At 38.4% G+C, this 24,700-nt stretch overlaps 1 protein-coding gene across 10 annotated transcripts in view; it reads right to left on the reverse strand.

The window, feature by feature from the left end:
• The window catches only part of LOC132149089 (RNA binding protein fox-1 homolog 1-like), a 263,380-nt gene that overhangs the window by 98,081 nt on the left and 140,599 nt on the right, over positions 1–24,700 (reverse strand). For 3 of the 10 annotated variants that reach the window (XM_059558020.1, XM_059558027.1, XM_059558024.1), the window contains exon 1: positions 16,263–16,600. The exons of 3 other annotated variants lie outside the window; for them this stretch is intronic. In XM_059558020.1, coding sequence (XP_059414003.1) covers positions 16,263–16,361 — 99 coding nt within the window. In that variant the 5' untranslated portion in view covers positions 16,362–16,600. Of the gene's footprint in view, positions 1–16,262; positions 16,602–16,653; positions 16,776–24,700 lie in introns of those variants that run through there. 4 more of the 10 variants (XM_059558032.1, XM_059558031.1, XM_059558022.1 and 1 more) reach the window with 3 other exon arrangements.

The following is a 24,700-nucleotide window of genomic DNA, read 5'->3' on the forward strand; positions in this document are numbered from 1 at the left end:
TGAACTCTTGCAATAATAAAAAATGTTGGCGAAATAAAAGTAATCTTGTTTACTGTTTTGCCAGCAGATATTTTTTTTCCCCATTTCACTTGGAGCTGAAATCTAGCGTGTTCTTGTTTCTTGAGAGGGAGAAACATTAATACGCAGTGATTACCGCATGGCAAATCAAGCCCCGAACCAAAACATGCAAATAGCAAATGCAGAATAATTTACCCAAGAGGCATCTGACTCTTGACTGTAAGGCAGAGGTTAGACATGTGTCATATTGTAAGGGTTCAAAGGATGGAAGTCTCCACTAATTAGCAGGCATACTGCCCGTCTCCCAACATGCCTTCACATTTGAGATCAGACGCCTTTGGGGAGCTGCAACCTCTGGTCGCTGCTTGTGTTGAGCAAAACAGTCATAGAAACTGGATTAGGAAGCTTATTAATTTAATGTTTTCAATGCACTGTAGGACCAATGGACTTTTTGTAAAGAAAAAAGAAAGACTTCCTTCTGCTCAATTCTACACTCAAAGCACATTACAAGATGAAATTATGCTTTCAAACAGGTAAATTAACATAAGTTTCATGAAAGAAAATTCAAATGCTGTATTCCACCAGCAAGTCCCTCAGAATCAGCGCGTTCAATTCACAAAACAGATGAGAGGACCCGCAAGATTCTTTGATAATGCTTCCCTCTCTAAGTGAGCCAGTTCAACACCTCTCTCTCTGTTATCAGACCAGCTAATGGAGAAAATACAAATGCACAAATCAGTGGTGGCTGCAACTTGATTACTTGCATCAGGACTTTTTGCCTGAGAAATTCAACCTGCTGTTGTTTGTCCAAATGTGTGGGAGAATCTCTGACAGAATGAGGCTCTAGTGAGGACACAAATATGGCAATGACTCCACTCAGTTACACTTTCGGAGCACTGAAAGGGCTTCCACTGCGAGACCTGTAATTACTCTAACCACAGAACAATGGCCAAAGATCCTGGTACCAACATCATTTTTATGAGCATTTCAAGGAACAGTCTCTGTAGAAAAGTACTATAAATCCATCAGGTTTCATGTTTAAACCCAAAAATGAGTGCAATTAAACATTTAGAGTTGAAACATTACCACTTAACAGGTTCTTGGTAAAACTTAATATTTAAATATATTTCTGTGCATATTTACCATTTCAAGTTAAATAAATTTGAATGTATTTTGAACAAACATGAATTAATGAATTTTGTTTAAAGTGCTGTTCATTCATGATACCTAAAGAATTAACTAATTTTAACGAATCAGACCTTACTGTAAAATGTTACCACTAAAATTGCTAATATAAAAGCACAGTATATAAATATGTATTAGCATTGTAGCAACCAGTGTTGTGTAAGTTACTCAAAAAGTAATAGATTACAAATTACTGATTACTACGTTAAAATTGTAAATTGATTACATTAGTTTACTGAATGTAAAAAGTAATTAGATTAGACTAATTTACTGTCAAGTTACTTTGAAAACATATCAAACCCAAAAAATAATAAAAAAACATGTATTATTCAGTCATTTAATATTGATTTAAAATATGACAAAGGTATGAAAACAGCAACTTGACAAAGATTTAATCCATTTCTAAAACTTTACATTCTTAATATAAACCTGCCTAACAATGAAAATTTTTTCTTTAAATGTGCCTATACAGTATTTTATATACAACATTGTTTGCTGAGTGTAGGAAATAAGTGTATGCTACCTTAACTGTATTTAACTGTGTGAGCATTAAAACCCCCAATAAACTGAATAAGGTTCTGATAACATTTGAAAACAGTATTGATGAACATACAGTGCATATTCGAATGCTAAAAATTATTTATGTGATGACTTTACAGATAATGAGCTCAGATGGGTAAGACTGGATTACTTTATCAGAGAACATTTGTTTTAGATAAGACTTATTTCATTTAAAAGTAGACACTTCAAGCTTTCCATAGAAAGGTTTTGGTTCATTTTAGTGACACGTTTCAAAAAGAAGTTTTGCAGGATAAGAACAGCTGAAAACACACCCTGTTTGTTTTCTTTATTTTACAAAAGCACAATCTTTTGTTGATATTGTGAGTGTACACAAATAAAAGTAGACCCTTCACAGATTCAAATGATGCATTACACTTATTTGTAAGTGAAAAGTAACGTAACTATATTGACTTTAGTAACTGTATATGCTGTTAACTGTAATGCATTACATAACTGTGTTACCAGAAAAAAATTATTACAAAACAGTAACACATTAAACACAACCCTGGTAGCAACGCACAGAGGCTATGCTTTTTAATTTCAAAGAAATGTATTTTAGAAGCCAAAATTATCATGCCTACCTTTTGGAACAAATTTTAGTTTTAGTGAGCATGTTTACGATGCTAAAAAAAGTTACATATGTAGGCAGCTCATTAGCTTTTATGATATATCAACATTAGCCAAAATGACTATATCAGTGCAATGCAGTTAAACTGCAAACTTGTTACAGAACCTACCAGCACACAGCACTGCTCTTTTAAAATAAGCAGAAAGATAGCGAGAATTATATGTCTTTTCACCTCTTCCGATGTTTGTTTTTCTGCTCAGGTCATTAGATTTGACTACCACAGAACTGCCTGCACGCTTTAACCGTACATAAAAAGGTGTAATGCTGCATGCGTTCGAGCTCACACATCTTTGTTCACTTGTAAACAAGAGGTGCACACAATTGCAGTGTCCTTAAGCATTTCCAATCAAAGCAAATCAGATCAGGGGAGGTTGAAAACCTCCCTTTGGTGCCTTCACATGTCTCTGCGCAGACATGGCAGCCGTCTGTGCATGTAAGTGAATTTCCATTCCATTAGGGTGACAAAGGAGCACCCCTGCCTGCCGTCAACCCACTCCAGAGACTAGCTAATGAATCAAGTGCACGAAGAACAGCCCGCTCCTCACACACCAAAACAATGACCATTAAAACGGTCCTCCACACTGTGGGAAGATGGCTCCAGTCTGTTGTCATAACACTCGGCTCTCGTGGAAAAATGTAGAATATTTAGAAAATTTCTGACATATCTCACGGGTGTTTTGAGGAAAAATGCAGCAGCTAGCTGACAGAAAATCTCAATGTTTCATTTTTGTCCTAATGCTTAAAGTATTTGTGACCCCTCTACTTCATGAATGACAAAGTTTCTCATGAGTGGGATCTTGCAAATCTGTGAGAGTGACTAACTTCATGGCAGGGATCAAGTCATTCAGAATTGAACTGAGAATTCCTTTTAAATACAATTCAATTCCTTAAATTGAGCCAGTAAATGATGTAGAACTGAAATTTGATTTTGAAAGGACATAGAAAAAAGGAGCTGAAGTTCAAAGAAATTTAAGCAATTAAACAAAGGTTTATGGGTATATGGACAGAAAGAAGAAAAGCATGGCAAAAACAGACAGAATAATCTGAAAAACAATTGAAAGATATGATAGATACAACAGATGATAGAATGATAGAAAGAATGATAAAACTACAGACAGAAAGATAGAAAGAAGGATAAAATTACAGGCAGTGCAACAGAAAGGTTGCTCAGAGCCCTCAGAAGAGATCTGCTTGTATTACCAGCTGTATGAATCCCATTGAAAAGGTCAAGTAAACAAATAATCTAATAACTCATAATAAAAGATTTGTAACAGCTATCCATAAGCTCATCTCACATTCATCATTTCTTTCTTCACGACAGCTGGTCTGATACTTTCAGAGCCTTAAAGTACATGCACCGTGTGGCCTGAAGGGCTACAGGCAATGGAGGTGAACGTGCAGTGTCACGTTATGGGGATGCAAATAATTTACATCCTTGGTTTGCAGCACCGCCGGCCCTTTTAGCCCCTGCCACACGAGGCTCGCCTGGGTTGCATTCTGGCATCTTTAAAAGGTCTCGCCGACTAAATCTGGCACTTCATCAAATGTGAAATTAATGACCTGGGATTCATCATGCAAATTCGCGGTGGAATATCAACTCTTAAAACTCGCTTCCCGCATGCACACGAGCCGATGGTAATCGCTCCCAAGGTCATCATGAATCTTATTCGAGCAGACGCCATAAGGCATCCGCACACTTTAACGGAAGTGAAACGGATGGCTCTCTCGTCAAGTTGCTTTGTTTGTCATGAAGACGCAAGGCGAAAATTGAGACTCACGAATGGATTTCCCACATCAGATAAGTTCCCTATGACTTCCCACTGAGCCAAAATCAATTTGTTTACCGTTATCAGATCCAGCATTTAAAGGTATTCAGTTTCACTCAGCCTCATGCTCTCGGCTCAAATGCCGCGCTTCTCTTCTCTTCTGCCCAAGTAGACAATTTCACAAAGATAAAAGCCAGATCATTTTTATTTTCAATGATAAACGCCATAGGCTTTGTTAAATGACCTAACTTGGCAAGAGAAGCTTTATTCTTCTTCTCAGTATCTCTAAATAGATAAACAAGGAAATGTAACACAGTAATGACCTCTTTCCTAACTGGGTTCTCATCAAAATTCCATTCTCTACACATACTGTAAAGCAGGCGTTCATTATTTTCACAGGAAATTAGCGCATCTATGGGGACTGAAGTGCTCTTGTTTGTTTAGTAGGTTTTTCTTCTGCTTTCAGACACGCGTTAACCATTAGCCAATCAATTCTGAATAGCCTAGCATCTGCTGCATTGTGATCCAGGGCTTTAGACACCTACGAGCTCCAAACTTGTTTCTCCTCCTCAGCCACCTTTTTCCTAACCGGCCCTCATTGGCGTTACCTTTCCCTGACATTTCATGTACAACAAGAAGATTTTTTCTTCCCTAACACCACATCCACCCTTCTCCCAAAACATTTCAAAGATGGAGGCCCCAAACAATCCTCAGATCATTGCCCCGGCCGCACCACAGTGATGTCAAAAAGATGGGTTTTGACATGCTGTTGCTATCTGCCGTCGGATAGGGAGAATGTGTTAAATGTTAATACGGTTTTCTGCTTTTCCGAGTCACGGACCTGCAGGCTAGCTACCTCTGATAAGCCCACGCTGGGATCAATTTACAGTAGCAGAATGTTTACAGGAGTGATCAGTCCAATGGCTGCAGGAGGGAGCGGGGAGAACAGCAGCAGGAGCGGTCCAGGCTGCAGTCTTGGATGGAGAGCCTCCATCTCCTCTGCGACGTCCTTGAGGAAATTACGTAACCGAGACAGTAGCAGCGAACCTCTCGATGTACAAATAGCTTCTTTATCCTCTACAGCTGCTTGTTTGTGAGCTGGTTTTTGGCTGAAACTTAAAACCTTCAACTTCAGCATGACACAATAAAAAAAAAAAAAGGTCTGTGCTTCTTTGTGGGAGCACGCAGAGAAAAGCCCAGAATAATGGCCTCCGACAAAACATTTACCAAGCCGCCCACTGGTATATCCTCTGGAAAAGTCAACATGGCTACTTATCAAATGCATATGTTTTTTTTCCAGGTTGTTGTTTGGCCTACTGTCCAGCTGCTGCGGTTAGCCATGAGGGACTCGTCATTTCATTTCTGGCTATTATTCTCTTTCCCGTCTGTGGTGCTGCGTATATAATCCTATACTGCACTGGCTCGTGTGCAAACTGGGAGACAATGACACAGCTGTCGTTGTGTAGCTCAACATCTTGTGGACTCAGTCATGCATAATACCTTACTCACACACCCCTGCAACCTGGACACAAATATTTCCATTATTTTTACATCATTGCCACTTCAAATTCTCTACCAGAGTTGTGCAAACATCAGAATTGAAGAACTTTGATTCATGAGTCTCAATTAGAATTTAATTGGCCACAACATATAGGAAGTTAAATAAGAATGGCAGAAAAAAGTAAATAATAAGAATTATTATTATTATTGTCATCATGTGACATAAATTAAAATGTATTATTAAATGTAATATTATTAAATGTATAAATGAAAAATATATTCTTTATCAAATATAAAAATAAAAAATTATTATAATAATTTTAATAATATTAATAATAATGTATAACAATTAATAAAGTTATAATAATTAAAAAATATTAATATAAAAGATTGCTATCCTATCTATAAGTGAATGTAATAAATATTATTACATATAAAAATATATAATAAATAATAAACATATTGATATAATAATAATTGTAATATCAATTATAATATAATGTATCGCCTATATACAGCCTTAAATAGGTTACTATCTATACATTAACCAACAAAGTAAAAAACAATACTTTGTCAAGTAAACATTCAAAGTTGCCATTTGACTTAAGAAAATCTACTTAAAAAAAAAACGGAATTCTGTATCCTATTTGCTACCTCAATACAAATTTAGCTCTTTAATTTGGTTTTAAAAGGCATTCTGAATTCAATTCTGAATGGCACACAACCCTGTTCCCTTCACGGTCAAAGAGCCCCTGGCATCATCTGGGCTAGCCCCTCCATTAAGCTCGTCTGGTGCGACAAGGAATCCTGCAGTGGCTGATTCTTTAGATCTCCCCATGTTTCTCGGCACGACAGCCAGAGACGAACTCCACTGTCCTCATTTAGCTGGCCTTACACAACTACATGGAGCGCGGAAAAAAAGGAGGATGAAAGGAAAAAAGGAGACGATGTCCAGAGGCGCACCCAAATAACAAAAAATGTGAACACCACAGCTGCTATCTCAGGCAAAGCGAAGTAGAAGAAATACAAAGAAAGGCAAAATTATGTCAAGCCTTCCACCCCAGCTTTGTCTCAGGCAGCACCTCCGTACCCTTTCGGCCTTTGATGAGGCTCTTGAGGCGGTTTTGACCCAGATAAAATAAGGATTAAATGCATTTGGGAATCCGACATTAAAGCGTTCTCTCCTTCTCCAGCAAAGCACATTTTGTAAAGAAACAAAGAGGAAAGCTGAGTGCAGAGAGATGGTGTCAGAAGTGAGAAGACAACATGCAGCCCATTGCCTCTCTTCTCACTTAATCATCAAAAGAAGTTAAAATGCCAGTAGACATAATGAGGTTGAATAGAGGGAGCGTGCACACTGCTTTTTTCAGAAGCGCTTTCCTTCCCTCTCCTTTGAGTGGGTTTTCTGCTGTGCAACATAAAGATGCAAAACAAAATAATTAGGTCACCACCAGATCTCCAGAAAGATCACGAGAATGAACCTAATTGTGTTTTTCTGGCTTTTAATAGGGTAGACATAGTAGTGGATTCTCTGTCATTTTAGGTGGAATTAGTCTAACAATCGCAACCCGCACTGTGCCTGGGCTGGCACTTCCTGTACTCGAGGGGGAAAAGCTTAGAGTCTTGTAATGACGCCGATTCTTCAATTATTCAGTGCGCTGTGTTTGAATATCAAAGGCCTGAAAAGTTCAAAATGGAGGAGCCAATTGAGGGCCCTTGCTGGGGCCTGTGATAAGGCCTTCTCTATTGTTGCGCCGCTGTCTGCAGATATTGATCTACGGCTCTGTGGGTGGGCCCTGTGGAGGATGAACCTGTCCACCGCCTAAAGCCGGACCACTCATCCCGTACCAGACAGGGAAATGGGTTGCCATGGACACCTGGCGAAATGTCTGCCATGAACGCCATTTGATTGACGACACAACTGTCAGCACTGTTCAAATGCTTGTGTTTGCTTTGAGCTGTCACTGACCTTAGATAATGTAGGACCAATATATGAAATATATTTTATCAGCAAAATTGCCATTAGATGTTTTTTTTTAACATATAAATAAAAACAAATATTGCATCAATATCTAATAGCGTATAGGTTCACGAGCTAAAACGGTCACAAAATAATGTCAAAACAATGCACCGATATCAGTGACTTTAGAGTGTTTTTGCTCTCAACACATTCATCTCGCTCTTGAATAAACCAGAGACACAATACATTCTGGGACATTTTAAATAGAATACTAATTTAATTCAGTTTGCATATGAATTGATAGTTCTAAAACAAACACCCCACAAAAGGGAAGCTTGTGAAAAGACAAAAACTCTGAGGGGCTAACAAAAAATAATCTAATTGAAAAGACAGACTGGCTAATAAAGCAGTGCCAAACAAGACTCTTCATCAATTTGATGCTTGGAAAAGGTCTTGTGTTGTGTCTTGCAGGTTTGTTTACAAAATGCCACGGTTGAAGTGAATTAAAAAACACTGGCATTCTTCATGGTATGGATGCGACACATCTTTCTCTGTAGCTTTAAGAAAGGTGTAGAGGACAAAAAAATGGTTTTGCCCATGCTTGCCTTCCTGACTTCTCCCTCCCCTCAAGCAGGGCATTAATTAATCCAAGCTGCCATGTAACAACCTCCCTGCTCAAATTACTAATATCCACACACTATCTTTTCCTCCCCATCTATTTCATTTACATTAACTTCTGCACTCATTCCTGTCACCTCAAATAAACCACATCACAGGCTACGAGTGTCTCACATGACCAGGGTTTATGAAATACAAACAAGAATTAAGCTCTCTATATTAACAAAATTGCAACAGACTCAGCATAAGTGGGAGAAGAACGATCACTCACAGGGAAATGAATGGAAAAATCGTAATGCCAAATGGTGAAACCTTGTGGAGAAAAATTCAATCAAAATGCATGCGGTGTGATGACTTTACATTTTTTAGCCATTCAGCCTCTAGTGAACAACTGATTTTTTTCAAGTAAAGTTTTATTTCATAGAATAAAACGTGAAAATATCTTGAGCTTGTGTTAACCACAGACCTGATTTCAGACATTAAACCAAAAATCCATTCAAAAAACCCAATGACTTCAGAAAGATGGATTCTCGTTTCTGGATTTTTACACCAAATGTTTTATTAACAACATAGAAAATAGGGTGTTACCAATATGACCGGTGTGTGAACCAGCTTGACTTAAAGAGGCACATGCACATATGAAGAATCGCCAGCAAGCCGTGCCCAGATAACAGATAACACCCATCCTTCATTCTTTTACAACCTCCAATATATGGCAAAACGCTCAGCTTTCCGCACTGCTCAGGGTTGGTTCCAGAACAAATCAAGTCAAAAAGCACTAAAGGGACAAATAGTAGTAAATAATAAGATAAGCAGAGAAAAGGAATTGCAAGAACGCCGGGAGAAAGATTCCACATAAATTTATAACAAAAACACACCGACAATATCGTCCACCTCTTCTAAGTGGCTTGAAGCGGAGTGCGGTGATGCATTTTTTGATGAATCCTCATTAGAAATCACAGCCTGAGCCTGACTAACTAATACATCACCCCCTGTGTACATTTGTGAGATCAGCAAATATAAGAAGCGGCCGAGATCAAAACACAGAGATCTCGGCTCAGCTGGAGACCGGTAGAGAGGGCTTGAGCTTGGGCAGGCGCTGCAGTGAAGCGATCGCTCCCTGTCTAATTACCGCATGAGCAGAACAGGCTGAATTCACGCCCTTGGCCTGGAAGGAGCTCAACGCAAGCCCGAGACTCCGGGATACAGTCAATCAGACGAGAGTGAGTGAGACGGGAAACCTGCGCTGACAGCATTCCTCGGGAGACTCTCTCTGCCACACAATTAACACCAACTGGATTCACTTTTTCGAAGGAAATAGCGCTACGACTAAACGCTTAGATTCCTTGATATTGTTATTTCTGCCACATTCGTGCATCTGATTAAATATTGATTAACATTAATGAGACTGCAGACCCTGCCCATCTCCTTCCCTGCCAAAGAAACAACAACAACTAAAAAATCACCTCTCCAAGTTTTCGATCCAAATAACTGAACATCAGTTTTAGGAGCTGAATAGACACAGCTGTAAGATGTGGAGGTTCGTGATGCAGGGTTTTTTCTTGCTTTTCTTTGCCTTTTCTTCCTTTTCTCCACAGCTCCCTGAGGTTCACTTGATATGTTGGGGTTTGTTTCTAATGAGCTGCCTGCTGGCTGGGATGCAGTTCTATTTCAGAGCAATTACTGTGCCCGTAATCTACAGCAAGCCCTCAACATGCCAACTGCACCTCCTCCTCGTATCGGGCTCCGGTCTCGCTGCCTCTGCTGACTGACCATAAGCAGGGAACGCTCACATTAAGCAAGGCCTGTCACAGCTGAGTGAAGGCCCTGCTGGACAGAGTTAACCAGCACGACGGGAGCTGACATTTGTTCATTTGGATGTGTTAAACACAGAAGCTCATAAAACATAGCTCGAGCCCTGCCGCTCAGCAGCTGGATAATTACTTTCAGGCAGCCAGAAGACAAACACGAACGCGAGTGCATTAAGGGGCTTCGGCTCAATCTTTTTCCGTCTGCTTCTGTTCTCAACGCTTTCCTGCCTCGCTTTAATCAGTCTATTGCATCTTTTCCTCTCGCTCTCTGTCTTCATTCTTACAGCCAGGTGGAGATGCTATTGTTTGAGAGCAAGTCTACGCCAAAATGCAGAAGGTGCTTCTAAACGTAGAATGAAAAACATCCGTGGTGTCTACTTTTGAACTGACCACACGTAGCAGATTGGGTGGATAATCTATCAATGAATTCTTTTACATAAAAAAAGTACTTGTGCATGAATTCAAAACAATCAGCAGTTCTGTGAATGCAGCTTCAGCTGCTAATACAGACAACCGCAGCCTCAAGGCACGACTAAACTACTTGACATGGCATCTTTTTTTGTTGTTGTTTTAAAAAGAGCAGCGCAGAGCTTTAACTACCATAGACACTGAGGGAGACAATTCCCAATAATTGGTTATGGCCAAATTGAAAAGAGTGAAAGAGTGTGGGGTAAGATGTAATATTTAATATTTAACAACCTTCTTATAAAAATGTAAGGCAATATCCAGTCATTGATGCAAGCTATATAAGTCATTTTGTTAAGTTTTGCATTGAAAGTAGACTATATAATTTATGTAATTAGTATAATTCATAATTGAATGTGAGAAAATAAACTTTAACAGGTCCATTTGTGCATATGATTAAGAGTCAACGTGCATTTTAAAATACATATTTTAAATTTAATTGGCTTTAAATTCTTTATTTAAAACCTTTCGATAAAAAGACATTATATTTGTGACAGCATTTCTCTGTCTAAATACAACATACAGTTATGACATTCTTTCGCACTAATGCACATAACTTTTATTTATTTTTTCTCCTTACATAACACATAAATGGACTGTCCCAAAAAACGTCAAATTTCATCTCTGGACAAATTTGAGTATCAGTCAACAGGGATATGGGCTGACCACACAACATTTTTTTTTTTTTTGACAAATGAAAATAATGAAAATACTGTATCACACACAACAGCCTTCCCGAAAAAAAACAAAACCACCATCACTATAAAGATGCTTCATGCTTCCTTTGCAATGCAGCCATGATTAAAAAACTAAAAAGCTAACAAAACAAAACAAAAAAAAAGGCAGGGAGAGGATTGGTAAATTGTACAACAGCTGCAAAAGCAAACAGACATTATTATGAATGTGAGAGACTAATCACTCTTCTACACTCAAACACACAAACAGGAACACATGTGCCCAGCAAGGCCCGGCAGATGGTCTCCGCCCCCATTTCCATACACGTGTCGCCTCTCTTTCTTTTTCTCTCCCTCTCGTCCCTCAGCAATCTCCCACCTCATTCTTCCTCTGCCTTACGCTCTATCTCTCTCCCAGAGGGCCATGCACCGGTGCACAACACGCACACATGACCTAGGACATTCACAAACCTCTTGTTTGCATTCAAGCAATAACCAACTTCCACTAAGAGCACGCAAACAGAGCAGACAAAAGGATGTGATCACTTAGAGTCATGGCCCATGACAAGCGCAATAGCCCTGGCCTTTACCTGCCTGTCAATGCTTACTGAAGGGTTTGAAAACTCATCAGGACTTGATGACATGACCAATCTCTCATTTCAGCGACTCAAATCACTCACTTTTAATGCATCTTGATTGAAGAGATCATATTAGCTCTGAAAACAACACACACACACACACACACACACACACACACACACACACACACACACACACACACACACACAAAGTACAGCATCTGTGATTGGGGCGGTTTTCAAATTGAAGGTTAAATGTTAAATTCACTGTCTTTGTTTGAACATGCTTATATAATTCTCTGCAAATTTGGCCTTTCAAAAACTTTCCCCAGCACAATGAAAGGATGGGTTCACTCTAAGGCCTGAGCTCCAATTTATTTTTGACGCTTAAAATATTTTTGAAATTTACCATCAATCACTTTAAGTGCCATTACCTGGGGAAAAGAAATACAACTGATTTCCAGTGCTATTTCAAAAATGAAATAATGAAATTAACCATAATTTGACTTGGCAAATGTCTGAATTTAAATAAAATCTAAACACTAATCTTTTGATGAGACTGAGGGGGAAAAAATAGCATAAATACTAAAGCCAAAAGAGCCATTAATGAAATAAAGCAGCAATTTTTTACATTTACACAAGACTTGCTTTTGAAAGTGCAGTTGACACATAGCAAAAAAACGAAAAAAAAAAAAAAAAAACATAAAAACATCATTATTATACTTTTTAACCTTTTTTATTCATTTTAAAGAGCCCTACAGTTGACTTTTAAAACTACAAACATTCTGTGTAGTCTTTCAAATAATATAAGGTTATAAAAGGTGGACAAAAACACATTTATGATAATAAAATGTATTTATTATTAATTTAAAAGTATGTTTTAATTTTAAAAGGGTATTTTAATTTAGTATACCATATAGTGCATTTATTCATAGTATTTAGTATAGCATTCCAACTCTCTAACAGTACCATACCTAATCACAGTTAAAACATATACAGTAAAAATATGAATTATGCTGCATAAATATATAGTATTTACACACACACACACACACACACACACACACACACACACACACACACACACACACACAAACAACCACACCAGCTTTAAACTATATTGATAGACCAGCCCTAAAACTAGCCTCTTGTCATTCTAAACAACAAATACACTGCTACAAAACGTCACATGGTCTGAATTGTGGTTTTTATTTTTATTACTTTGATGCATGAGCCTTTTGAGAAAGAAACAGTGAAAAGCAGAAGTGTCCAGGAGGCGTGATGGTATATAGGTGCATTGGGTACTTAAATAAATGAACAGCACTGAGCAGATGTAATGGAAAGGAAAGAGAGAGGAGCAATTACGCATAGTCAGCACAGATGGGAGCAGCGAAGAGAAAGAGAGAGAGAGGGGGGGGGGGGGGAGATGGGGGCCGTAAAAGATATGCTGAAAGAAAGCAAGAGCCTTGTGACTTTGGGCCGGATTGATTTTAGCCGTGAAGACCAGGCGACCACACCTCCCACACCGCCCACTCCAGGTCAGACTGGGGTCCTGCGGCAGGAGGGAGATAGGAGCGGGTGCAGGACGCCCCCGGCTTTAAGGGTCAGGTGAGGTCTTTCTGGCAGCTGCTTAAACCTGCCCTGCTACTAACACAAGCACTGTACAAAACGCCCTAGTCCTGAGGGTGAACGCAGACAAGCAGTGTTAGTAAAATGTGCTGGGAAAAGCACACACACACACACACACACACATACACACACACACACACACACACACACATACATATATATATATATACTGTAGGGATAACATATGCTATATATGCACTGACTGCTGGGACTTTTAATAGAAGCAAATAATTTAACATCTCTGTTCGACATGAAGCTGTCGCTGAGAGACGCTCCTGTAAAGTAATTACTTGCGTTGATGAAAATAATTCTGCCATTGGATGCAAACAGTTCATAAGAACTCAAACTTACAGGTCCTGCTGATATAAAATAAAACATAAGCTATTCCTAGACAACATCATTTGGCATGCCAAGTACACGTGACCCACATGTAAAGAAAGCAAATTGAGAAAATAAATAAAGCATTGTCGTGTTTTCTGTGCCTAGTCCTGAATGAGACCCCAGCTGTAAGATGTATTCAAAATGTCTTGCATTTCAGCTATAAATAGTCTCAAAGACCCAGATTCCCAGTTCACTCAGCACACGTGAACGCGCACACACACTCACACACGGAAAAAAAAACAGAAATGCTTGTGCAGGCACATAAATATTTGAGAGAAAGACAAATAAAAATCAAATAAATCAACCTCTATGTCACAATGGTCTTAGAACACCAATCCCAACTTGTATTATGGAAAGGATTGTGCCAAATACAAATACAGACTTTAAAAATTCAAAATTAAAATACATCTAAAGCAATACAAAATCACTGATATATAAAAACAAAGCAACTTTCATGATAAGAAACATGAATAAAATGACAGTTAATCTTCACTTAATGCAACCTGGTACGGAACTATCATACAGTGAAAAGAGCATCTGTTCTCTCATAGAAATGAAAGACTGATATACCCTGGCTTGATTAGAAAAATAAAACCTGTCTCTTTGTTAGAAAAAATATGCTTATCTCTCAGATGTATTTGCAATTAAACTGACATGGAATGCAATTTCTATTGGATAAGGCAAAGGTTAGAGGTGTCACTGAAGGTTAATGGTGGCTCTGTGCGACAGATGAAAGTTAAATGAGATCACTGATCTCAGTCACGTCGAGTCTGGAGAGAGACATGCACTGGCACATAGGATCTGATGACTGATCAATACCATAGATTAACTTTTGATTTGATAAATCCCCTTCAATTGTCATCACTCTAGGTGCCGACTCACTGTTTGGAAAAGGCACTGATGACAATCAAGTGTATCAGATAATCAGGGAATGAAAAGACGCCCAAAGGTGCAATCTAGCACATTAATGACTCTAAAACTGTGAATTACTTTTTTAAAACTGTGGAATATGATCCAAGTTAATCATAAAAGAGATTTAAATATGATCTAATAAGAGTAACTATAAAAAAAGAAAACACAAACACACATTTAAATAATCGAGAACTAAAGCAAACAAAATTAACTGAACAGACACATGCACACACAATTTGCTGAGCACATGAGGATATCATGTAGCAAAGTCATAAGAGTCAGCAGAATTGTTTATCACACATTAAAACCACATGAAGTGTTTTACCTCTCCCAAGAAGTTCACACCCTTTTAAACAACATTAGGATGCATAGTTATACTGTATATAGACTACTTTTAAGGTTTATTCAAAACAGATGACATGGCAGATTATTTATTTAAATAGATCATACACAAACTTAAATAGCGACAGATGATTCACAAAAGATGCACGACCAGAACACCAACACGAAGTCACACTAGTAGACACAATCCCTGTCTTAAGACACTGTCCACTTTCATCTGTGCTCCACTTACACTTGTTCACACACCCACACTCACACAAGTCATTTGTGGCAAGCCACTTCAACATTTATTGTTAACTAACTAGTATCTATTTTTTCATGTTACTAATACCTGTGTACATTTACATTACATTATTTAGTCATTTTGCAGCTGCTTTTATCCAAAGTGACTTAAAATTGGGGAACACATAAAGCGATTTTTCTTATGAGTCAAACAGACACAGGAAGTGCTTGTAATACCAATTTTTAGGAATTGTTTAAATAAGTACAAGCTAGAAAGAGAAGGGATAAATAAAAGAAAGATATTTTTATTATTATTTAGGGTTAAGTCAAGTAACAATGAAAGAGATGAGTTTTCAGCTGTCGCTTGAAAATTTTATTTAATTAGCAGTAAGTAATCCAACAGTGACTACTAACTTTTTAAGTTTAACAAGTTCACAAATTCATTGGATTCCACAAGCTACTTTCACTATTAGGGACTTGTATGTATTCCAGCTTTACTAGTCTTTTTTGTTCCTAGCACCTGCTTACGAGAAACTATCCCAATTGTTATGGCTAACATAACTTACCTCAATAGTTACATTTGCTTTTTCACGCCTTCCCTAATGAAAAGCCCAAACAGCTACTTTAAAATTCAATTAAACTTGCTAGTCACAACTGAAATATGCTAGTGTCTATTAAATAGTACCAGTGCCTGGAATATATAGCCTACAATTTAATGTGATTGTAACTGTAGCAAAGGATAGCTATACTAGCGCCTAATGAATTGCTAGCGACAAGCTTAACAGAAAAAGTGCAAGCATCCAACGAACAGTTACTAGTCAAATCGAAAACATAATGGTCACTATCACTAACTAATAAAATGCTAATTACTATTAAAAGGTACTAGGAATAGGTTTTAATGAATACATGATAAAACAGCTTGCCACAAACCGCGACTCAAATATACGCACTAGATTCCGAGGGATCGAAGAGAAACGTCGGCGCGCACGCGCTCACGCGCTCACTCACTCACCTGCTGTAAGTACATGAAAGTCAAGGCACAGGAGAGCTGCGGACACATGTCCACGTTCGGCAGGGCGACGCACGTTCCGCCCGTCAAGGGATGCTGCATCGTGTTTTCGTCCGCTCGTCCTGTCCTGTCCGCCGAGTTTCACGGGTTTTTAAAGACTGCTTAAGCAGAATAGGTTGCTGTAACGAAGCCTTGAAACAGCCAACGGAGTTCGCGCAAACGCTGCTGAATACCGGCTAGAGGCGAATGTGGATGCTCAAACACGAGCGTCCCAGTGGTGAGCGAAAACACAGCGCGCGTCTGTTTAGTCCGTGATGATTTGAGCAAAGCCCTTGTAAATATGCACGAAAATCTATTCAGTCCGTTTCTCGGGCTTGTAAATAAACTCACTCACGTGCGAGAGATGCGAGAGTTGGTGACTGGACGTAGAGAAGTTGAAGCGGCTCTGGTTTTCCATTCGCTGTCAGAGGAGTCCGCGTGCACAGTCTGTTTCATAGTGCAGCATCTGAATCTCCGAGGCGAAGAGATGCGGGGCGGGGGCCAATCCTAAATCACACATTCATTTTTAACGGGGGTGGTGGGGGAATCTCTCCATTTTTTCCATTGCGTGAAAGTGAATTGTCCTAATAATGTATTATTATGGAGCCACATAAAGCGCGCGCACAGAAATGAACTCAGCACGTAAACAAACTGCCATCACATTTGTGTTCCATTAAAATAATTTCATATTAGCCTGTAATGCTTTGTGCTGTAAGGAAGACCTGTCCAACCGAATACCTTTAATGAATTTATATCACTTGCATTAACATTTACCATTCCACTGTTCAAACAAAATAAAAGATTCTACTCTGGATAATCACTGGATGAAGCATCTCTTATAGCACTTTGAGTAATAGTTTTTTTTCTTTTCTTTTTCTATTGTAATATAAATGTAAGCCTAATATAAACAATTTAACCCTTTAACGGATAGCTAATATTTATTTGCACTTTGTGGTTCAGTTGGACAGGCTACAGAATTTTTTCTTTCTTTGTTTTTAATTGAAAATAGACCAAACTGTTTTTTGTTTTTGTTGATCATTTGTTTATATTATCAAAATTATTATCACAAGCTACTAACAGCTGAGATAGCCATAAAGTTTACATTTAAATGTGTCATTCTGTATTGACACAAATCATGTAAACAAAAATTTCTGTTTAATGAAAGATTACAAAAAGTGATTTGTTCAACTTGGGAAATGTGTATGTGGGAGAAACCTGTGCTCACCTAACAGTATAAAAACAGATGTATAAAAATATGTCTGTATGACAGCTTATTAGCTTATAAAATAGCATGACAATTTCTGTAAAACATAATTAGATGTTTACATATGTGCTTTAAATTTACCATGGTAACCATACGTTCTGTGGAAATGTGACAACATGTATGTAATTGTTATAACTGTTATCAAAAACATGTTTGAGATATAAAATATTGAACAGAAAAAAGAAAGAAAAATCACTGACATCAGTGCAGAATTGAAAATGCATTCCTACTACAAACGATCTGAACCATTTGGTTCATGTATTCCAAAAAAGAAATGTGATTTTTGGCTATTTTACAGTGTAGTTGATCCAGAAGCCCTCTGAAGCTACTGCATCAAAAATAAGCTTGTCTTTTGGAAGAGGGGGAGGGGGGATACATTCACTGCATACATCCTGAAACAATGCTGGTGAAAACTGTGTATTTTTGTGAAATGCAGTGATTGTTTTATTTATTTGATTTAGTTTATTTATTTTACTTTTTATTTTTAAACTAATGATTTGACAAATGTGTTGAGAGTCCCTTTAAAATACAAAGAAATAAAATAAAATGTCTGGATAAGCCATATCAATAACTATTTGTGAAAAGGAAGCCTTACACACACACCCAAACACACAAACACACACACACACACACACACACACACACACACAAATAGAGACAGCGACATATAAGGGCAACACAAGAGAGTATCTGCTTATCTGAATAAAAGACCTTTCGTTTGCACACACTAGGCCAAATGTGAGGTACTAAATAATTAATTAAACTACACACAAATGTTTGAATTTATTGTTCATCAAGCTTCTTTCATCAAGCACTCTGGCCTTATCTTCCTATCAGCAGCAAGGTCTTTATTATAGATTCATTAACAGCTGTTTAATGTTAAATACAACTGATATTCAACTGAAGGGCCGACCAAGGTCTAAGCAGGAAGAGCAAAGATATACAGTAGGGGGAAAAGGAATTTGAATTATTCATGTTCTTTCTCTTTAATCTTTTTCTCTCTCTCTTTGCGCCACGTTACAACCTAAGGTGACTCGCAAATCCATAACAAGATTTTATATCCTTGTTACTTTAAAAGAGCGGAGTCATAAAAATCAATGTTTTTCTATGTTCCACGAGGAGCCGTAATTAAAAAGGGCTTCTGAGGAGCCGGCAGACATGTATTATGGAGAGGGCAGCAGACTGCTTTGCTCCATTTTACTCTTTTTCTTCTCCACCCCACTCATAGCCTGAAGGCAAGACTATTTCTTCACCCACCCCATCCATAGACGTCTTCTTGGCCTCCCCTCATGCATTCCTCCAATTTTTTTCGCTGCTACAGCGTCCAAAATATTAACTGGTCTGCCAACCAGTGCATCTGTTTATTTAGTTTTTTAAATAAATAAAAGAGCATTCGGCCAGCGTTTCAACGCAGATAGTAGCGTTTATTCCGCTGCATGTCACTGTGCCTTTGACATGTGATGAGGCATGGCTGCCCTTTGCAGTGTGTCTGTTGTCTTCGCCTTTTTACTGAATAAATAAGCAGGGACTGCATATTGAGAGAGAGAAACCTGGTTTATCACTTTGTTTGTCAGTGATGGCTCTCTCTCAGATTTCTTGTGTACATTGTGTTATTGGTCTGTCTGTGATGGGCTGAAAGAGGAGGAGAGAGGGTGGAGGGAAGAAGCAACAACGTTTCTAAAGCTTGTGTGCTTTTTCCTTTTGCACTGTATGGTACCGGATAACTGCTGAATGTCAAATTCAAAGAATAGCACGATTCTATTAATGCAGAAATGAGCGAAAGCTTTGATCTTTGCCATGCTGAAAACTGGAGAAGTTTTTAGGTTACTTAGATAACGGTTTGCTACATACTTCTACATCAGATCTATTGGCATTAAAAATGATTGTTCATCCAAAAATGGCTACTCATGGTTGTTTCAAACCTGCATGCCTTTTTCTTCTAAGGGACATGAAGAAGGCATTTTAAACAATGTTTCAACTGTTTATTGCCGAAATAATGAAATTCTGTGAAATTTATATATATATATATATATATATATATATATATATATATATATATATATATATATATATATATATATATATATATATATATATATATATATATATGTATATATATAATTTTTTTTCAAAATATCTTCTTTTGGGTTCCATAGAAGTAAGTCATACAGGTTTGGCATGATATGACTGTGAGTAATTAAAAACAGAATATTTGATTTGGGTGAACTATCCCTTTAAGACTAAGTATTTCTGAGTGAAAAAGAAATACAGTATTAAGTCATGTACTGTAGGGTGGTACTTCATAGTACCCATTGGGATATGTTGGAATTGTGTCAAGTGAGCAATAATATCATTGGCGAATATTATTTCCCCTACCGCACACCCTTGGTTACATCAGCTGAAAAAGTTACAAAATTTTATACTTAAAAAGTTATACTTAGATTAACATGCACAAAATAACGTACAATAAGAACATGAACAATTCTGGAATGTAAATAAATGCAGCTTTGGATAGAAAGTATATTTTGGCCAAAAAATAAAATAAAAATCGGCCCTTTTCCACTTATAGGGACCTGAACATACAGTATTACCGCTGTTAAACGTTTACCACAATATGTGCTTTTATATAACAGCACAACAACACTAGACACCACCCCAGAATAAGGAAGAAACCATTTAAGGTGAGAAGAAAATTTAATCATACCCTGAGCTGAAAAACAGTTCACGGTAATTTCAAGCTTTTACTGTTTAGATTGAATTTCATGGACATTTTATAGCTTTGGTAACTGACAGAAGAAGTGAGCTCTGTGTAATAACTGTTATTGTGTGCCATGGTTCACATCAACACTAATAAGAAGGGCCAGTTACAGTACATATTCACCTGAAGGGAAAAAAACAAAAACTTGTCAGTGGCTAATCCTTAATACTTATTTTGCTTTGCCGTTGCTCATTTGCAATACACGATTGACACTCTGTTGTGCCGTTATCAGTTAGATATGACAAACACGAATACAAATCCCTCCCTATGAAATGTGTTTCAGCAGACTGCTTCCCACCACAACACAACAAATTGCCTCTCCTGTTTAAACTGAACATGGTTGGTTGTTTCTATTATGTTTTTTTATTATTATTATTAATGACAAGCTCTCGAATATGCATAAACAGGAAAATAAAGTCAAAGATGGAGATGTGTTTCGCTAAACAACAAGCAGCATGTACTTGTGACATTTATGATCAAAATGACAACTAATATCACCTTGTCATCACACTTAGAGAGTAAAACACGAAAGAGATGACAAAGAAAATCCATACACAAATGACAAACAACACATCCCTCAGAAGCTTGTGACAAATCACGGCAGCTTTCGGAGATGTGACGCAACTTTTGGCGTGTTTAGATCCCTCTGAGTGTCTGAGTAAATGAGCTGTGGCAGTGCTTGCCACATTGTCATTTAGGATCAGGTTGGGTGTATTTCAGTAGCAGGGTGCTGAGCTACAGGCCGGGCTCCATTTCAGCCTGTGCACCCGATGTGAGCATCAGCATCGCTGACAGACTAATAAGGAAGGACTGGCTGCCTCCACCCCGTGTCAGGAAGTTGACAGGACTGCAGCAGGTGCTGAACGTGTAGGGAAGATTGATGAAGTCACATGAAGGTGGATTGCAGGGAGCCGGTTTGGTCATTGTTAGTGTTATTTTTCATTATGATCCCAGCTTGCTTAATGTAAATCCTAAGTCAGGATGATGGCTAACACCCTCAGCCACAGTGTGATAGGTTTTGTGTAGAAAAATCAGCCATTATCTAGCCGGGCTGAGAGGGAACCGATGAGCCAGGCGTTCAGGCTGTGATGGCTGAGACTCATCGTAATTAGGATTGTTTGTTTCTCCCGGTTTGTAGAGAATGCAGGCAACTTTTCCAATCATTTCAAATGGGAAAATAAAATAAAAAATGCCATAACCAAATAGGAGTGATATATTTTCTCCATTCGGGGCTGGAAATAGAATCCCGGGACTGCGGCAGGGCACGAAGTCTGGCGCGGTCACGGACTGCATAGGAATTCAAACCGTCTCCTGATATGTGACACTTTTCCAAACGCCACAGACGGCCACATCAGTGACGATCAGCGCCGGGAGGCTAATCAGAGATTCCTTGCCACTCTTTTACTTTGCACATCGCACGATTTGGAAAAGTCAGTTTACATGACAGTAATTATGGAAACAGATGGGGCTCCAGCAAAAATACGAATAGCGCAAAGACAATGAGTCCAATGCATTGGGGACTTTCGGGGGCAATGAGGAGTGCAGGCAGATTGCATGGCAGCTGAGACTGCCTTTCATTAGCACTTGAGTGTGCGTCTGGAAGCAACAGAAATGCGAGTCGTTTGTTACCCCACTGCTGTCTGCGCTAGGGGCCTGCAAATTGATTACTGGGTGGGACGAGGCAAGCGATCCTTAGCACCTCCACACAGCTGGTTACCTAGAGCAGAAGCTGCAGAGACGCTAGCTGTCCACCCCCAGCTTTGGCTTGACAGCAGCTGCTGATCTGCGCTCATTTCAATGCATTAAGACTTTGCTGTCTTCTTAATTGGCAACAAAAACAATCCCATCTCACTGTTAATCATCTCTGTAGAAACGTGCGGGGAAAAAAATTTGTCTTTTCTTCTTTTTTCTATTTTCTCCCTTTTTTCTCTCTTCTAATGTTCCCATATATAAAAACCATGGAAACAGAATATCCTTTAAATAGAAGACAAACACTCAGAAAAGATGGAGGCCAGCGGTAGAGTGCTAATTAGATGTTTGTGGGTGCTAGAATCATAAGTAATGCTGAAGTGTTTTTCTACCAATTAGTTCTTCGGCTCATAATCGAAACCCCAAAGGTCCAGAGCAAATATATACGGGCTATAAAAAAACCAAAGCACTAAAAGGATGTTTGTACAAACAGGGACAGGGGAAGGGTTGCGGACAGTGCTGTGATGAGGGCATGCGCTCTTTATGCCCAGACGGCGATTCAGTGCGACATCTTAGAGAGCTGGGGCAAACGCCGTGGATGACTTCCTCGTGCTTTCACCAGGCACAGCCATTAGAGTGCTTTAGCTTCCATTAACGTGTCACTTTCCTTTGCTGCAGAGCCCGTGCGGAGGGGGCGATTCGTTCTGACAGGACCAGGGGCTGTCACATGCAGTAACGGTTCAGCACCGACCAACAGGAAAAGCCTCGGAGCTGACGGATCCACGATCCATCAGAGCTGACGTGTGGGCCTCCTCCACCATAGATCCGACTGAGGCGCGTGGACAGGAGTCCATTAATTAACCGCTTAATATGTGGAGCTCTGAAAGTCCTGCACCGCTGAGCATGGCGCTGCCTTGCTTCGAGTGAGTTAAAAAGAAAAACATACACCACGTAAAGAAAGATTCACACCAGTAATTAAAAACTTTACCAACGGTGACATAAACGACGTAAAAGGGATGCAGTCTGCTTATGTGTTACATTTAGATAGACATTCTATAATTAGTGGAAGGATTCTGCCATTCTAATAAGCACTGTTTCAAATCCAACAACATTCACTAACAAAAATATTCATTGTCAAAGCATGTTTTGATTTTGTCAACGATAATGGATGTGGCGGAAAATTTGCATCATAATGGTATTTAAATGTTTTAATTAAAGCATGTAGAGAAAAAAATTACAAAAAAAAAAACAATGAATCAACACTGTTTTTGAAGACGAATGATATAGAAAGAATATGATTATTTTAAATATTCCAATAGTCAATATTGTTGGGGATTGAGCTGCATGTGTTAAACTAAACAATGAATGATCAGTGGAAAAAGTGAAGTGCTTTATTAGTGGATTAATTAAGTCACCGAAACGAATCCAATGCTTACGAGATTAATATATATAATGTAATGTTACAACCTGCATCTGCACAAAATGGTGCCAATGGACAAATAAATTAGGTCACGTGCTATAAAAGAATTTGTATGTCACTTTATGAACATTGCACTAAAACGTAGACAATGAATAACTGCAGTATAAACATTTACAACGTTATAATACTGTGCTCAATATAATGTATTCCAGTACATTATATTTCAGCTAAAATGTATAATTTATTTTAGTAAAATCAATATAAAATAACAAAATGTTGCTAATAACATTAAATAATATTTTCATAAAAAAAAAAAAAAAAAAATATATATATATATATATATATATAGTAAAAAAAATCGCACTGTTAAACTGTGAGCCACATTTGAAGTTAATTGGTTTCACTGACGTCTTCATCTACGGTATAATACAACAGCGGGTCCGAGTACATCAATATTGAGGCAGTCTTGCAAAGGGATGCTGTGTTGAACTCATTAGCATATCATTAATTAGCTTCTCACTTCCTTATAAAGATTGCAAAAGAGCAAAGGCCCTCCGGAGGGACTCGCCTTCATTTAAGTGGCAGCGTGAGGTAAGGAACAATTGGAGGAGTACTCTTCTCCAGAGACCACTCCCTGTAATCATCAGCTGCTGCTCTGAGACACACCCTGCTCATTCATACACCCGCTCACACAACCAACCCGCCATGGCACCTGGAATTCAAACGCCAGCTAACCCAGCAGCTGGCAAATTATATCAAAATGTCTGATGTTTGCACTGAACTTCGGAGCCAGTCAGTCTTACTAAAAGGAGGACAGATGGTACCATTTCTTCTGTTACTTTAAGTGTGTACTGGCAAACAAACCGGCTTCACCGTCATGATGTTTTATGAGATTCGACAGAACGAATTTTTGATGCAAACCATTATGGACATCACACACCAACTGAAGCAATCTCCAAATAAACTTCTGCTAGATTTAGCCTTACACTCAACATATTAGCAATGTTATTACTTAAAGGCATTATTTACCCAAACAAATGTACATTTTGCCATCATTTATATTTCTTTGTCATACCAAACCACTTACTGTCATATCACTTACTGTCTTTTTTTTTCTCTCTCCATACAATTAAAGTCAATGGAATCCAGAAAGTCACTTGGCCTACTGGCTGCTGGGAAATTATAATTTTCGAATAATTATTTGTATATATGGAAGATTGCAACAGCGATATTCTGTAAACAAACTCACACACTCATTTTCAGTGATACCC

The sequence above is a fragment of the Carassius carassius genome, chromosome 9 (genome assembly GCF_963082965.1).
Source record: "Carassius carassius chromosome 9, fCarCar2.1, whole genome shotgun sequence".
In the NCBI taxonomy this organism is placed as follows: Eukaryota; Metazoa; Chordata; class Actinopteri; order Cypriniformes; family Cyprinidae; genus Carassius; species Carassius carassius.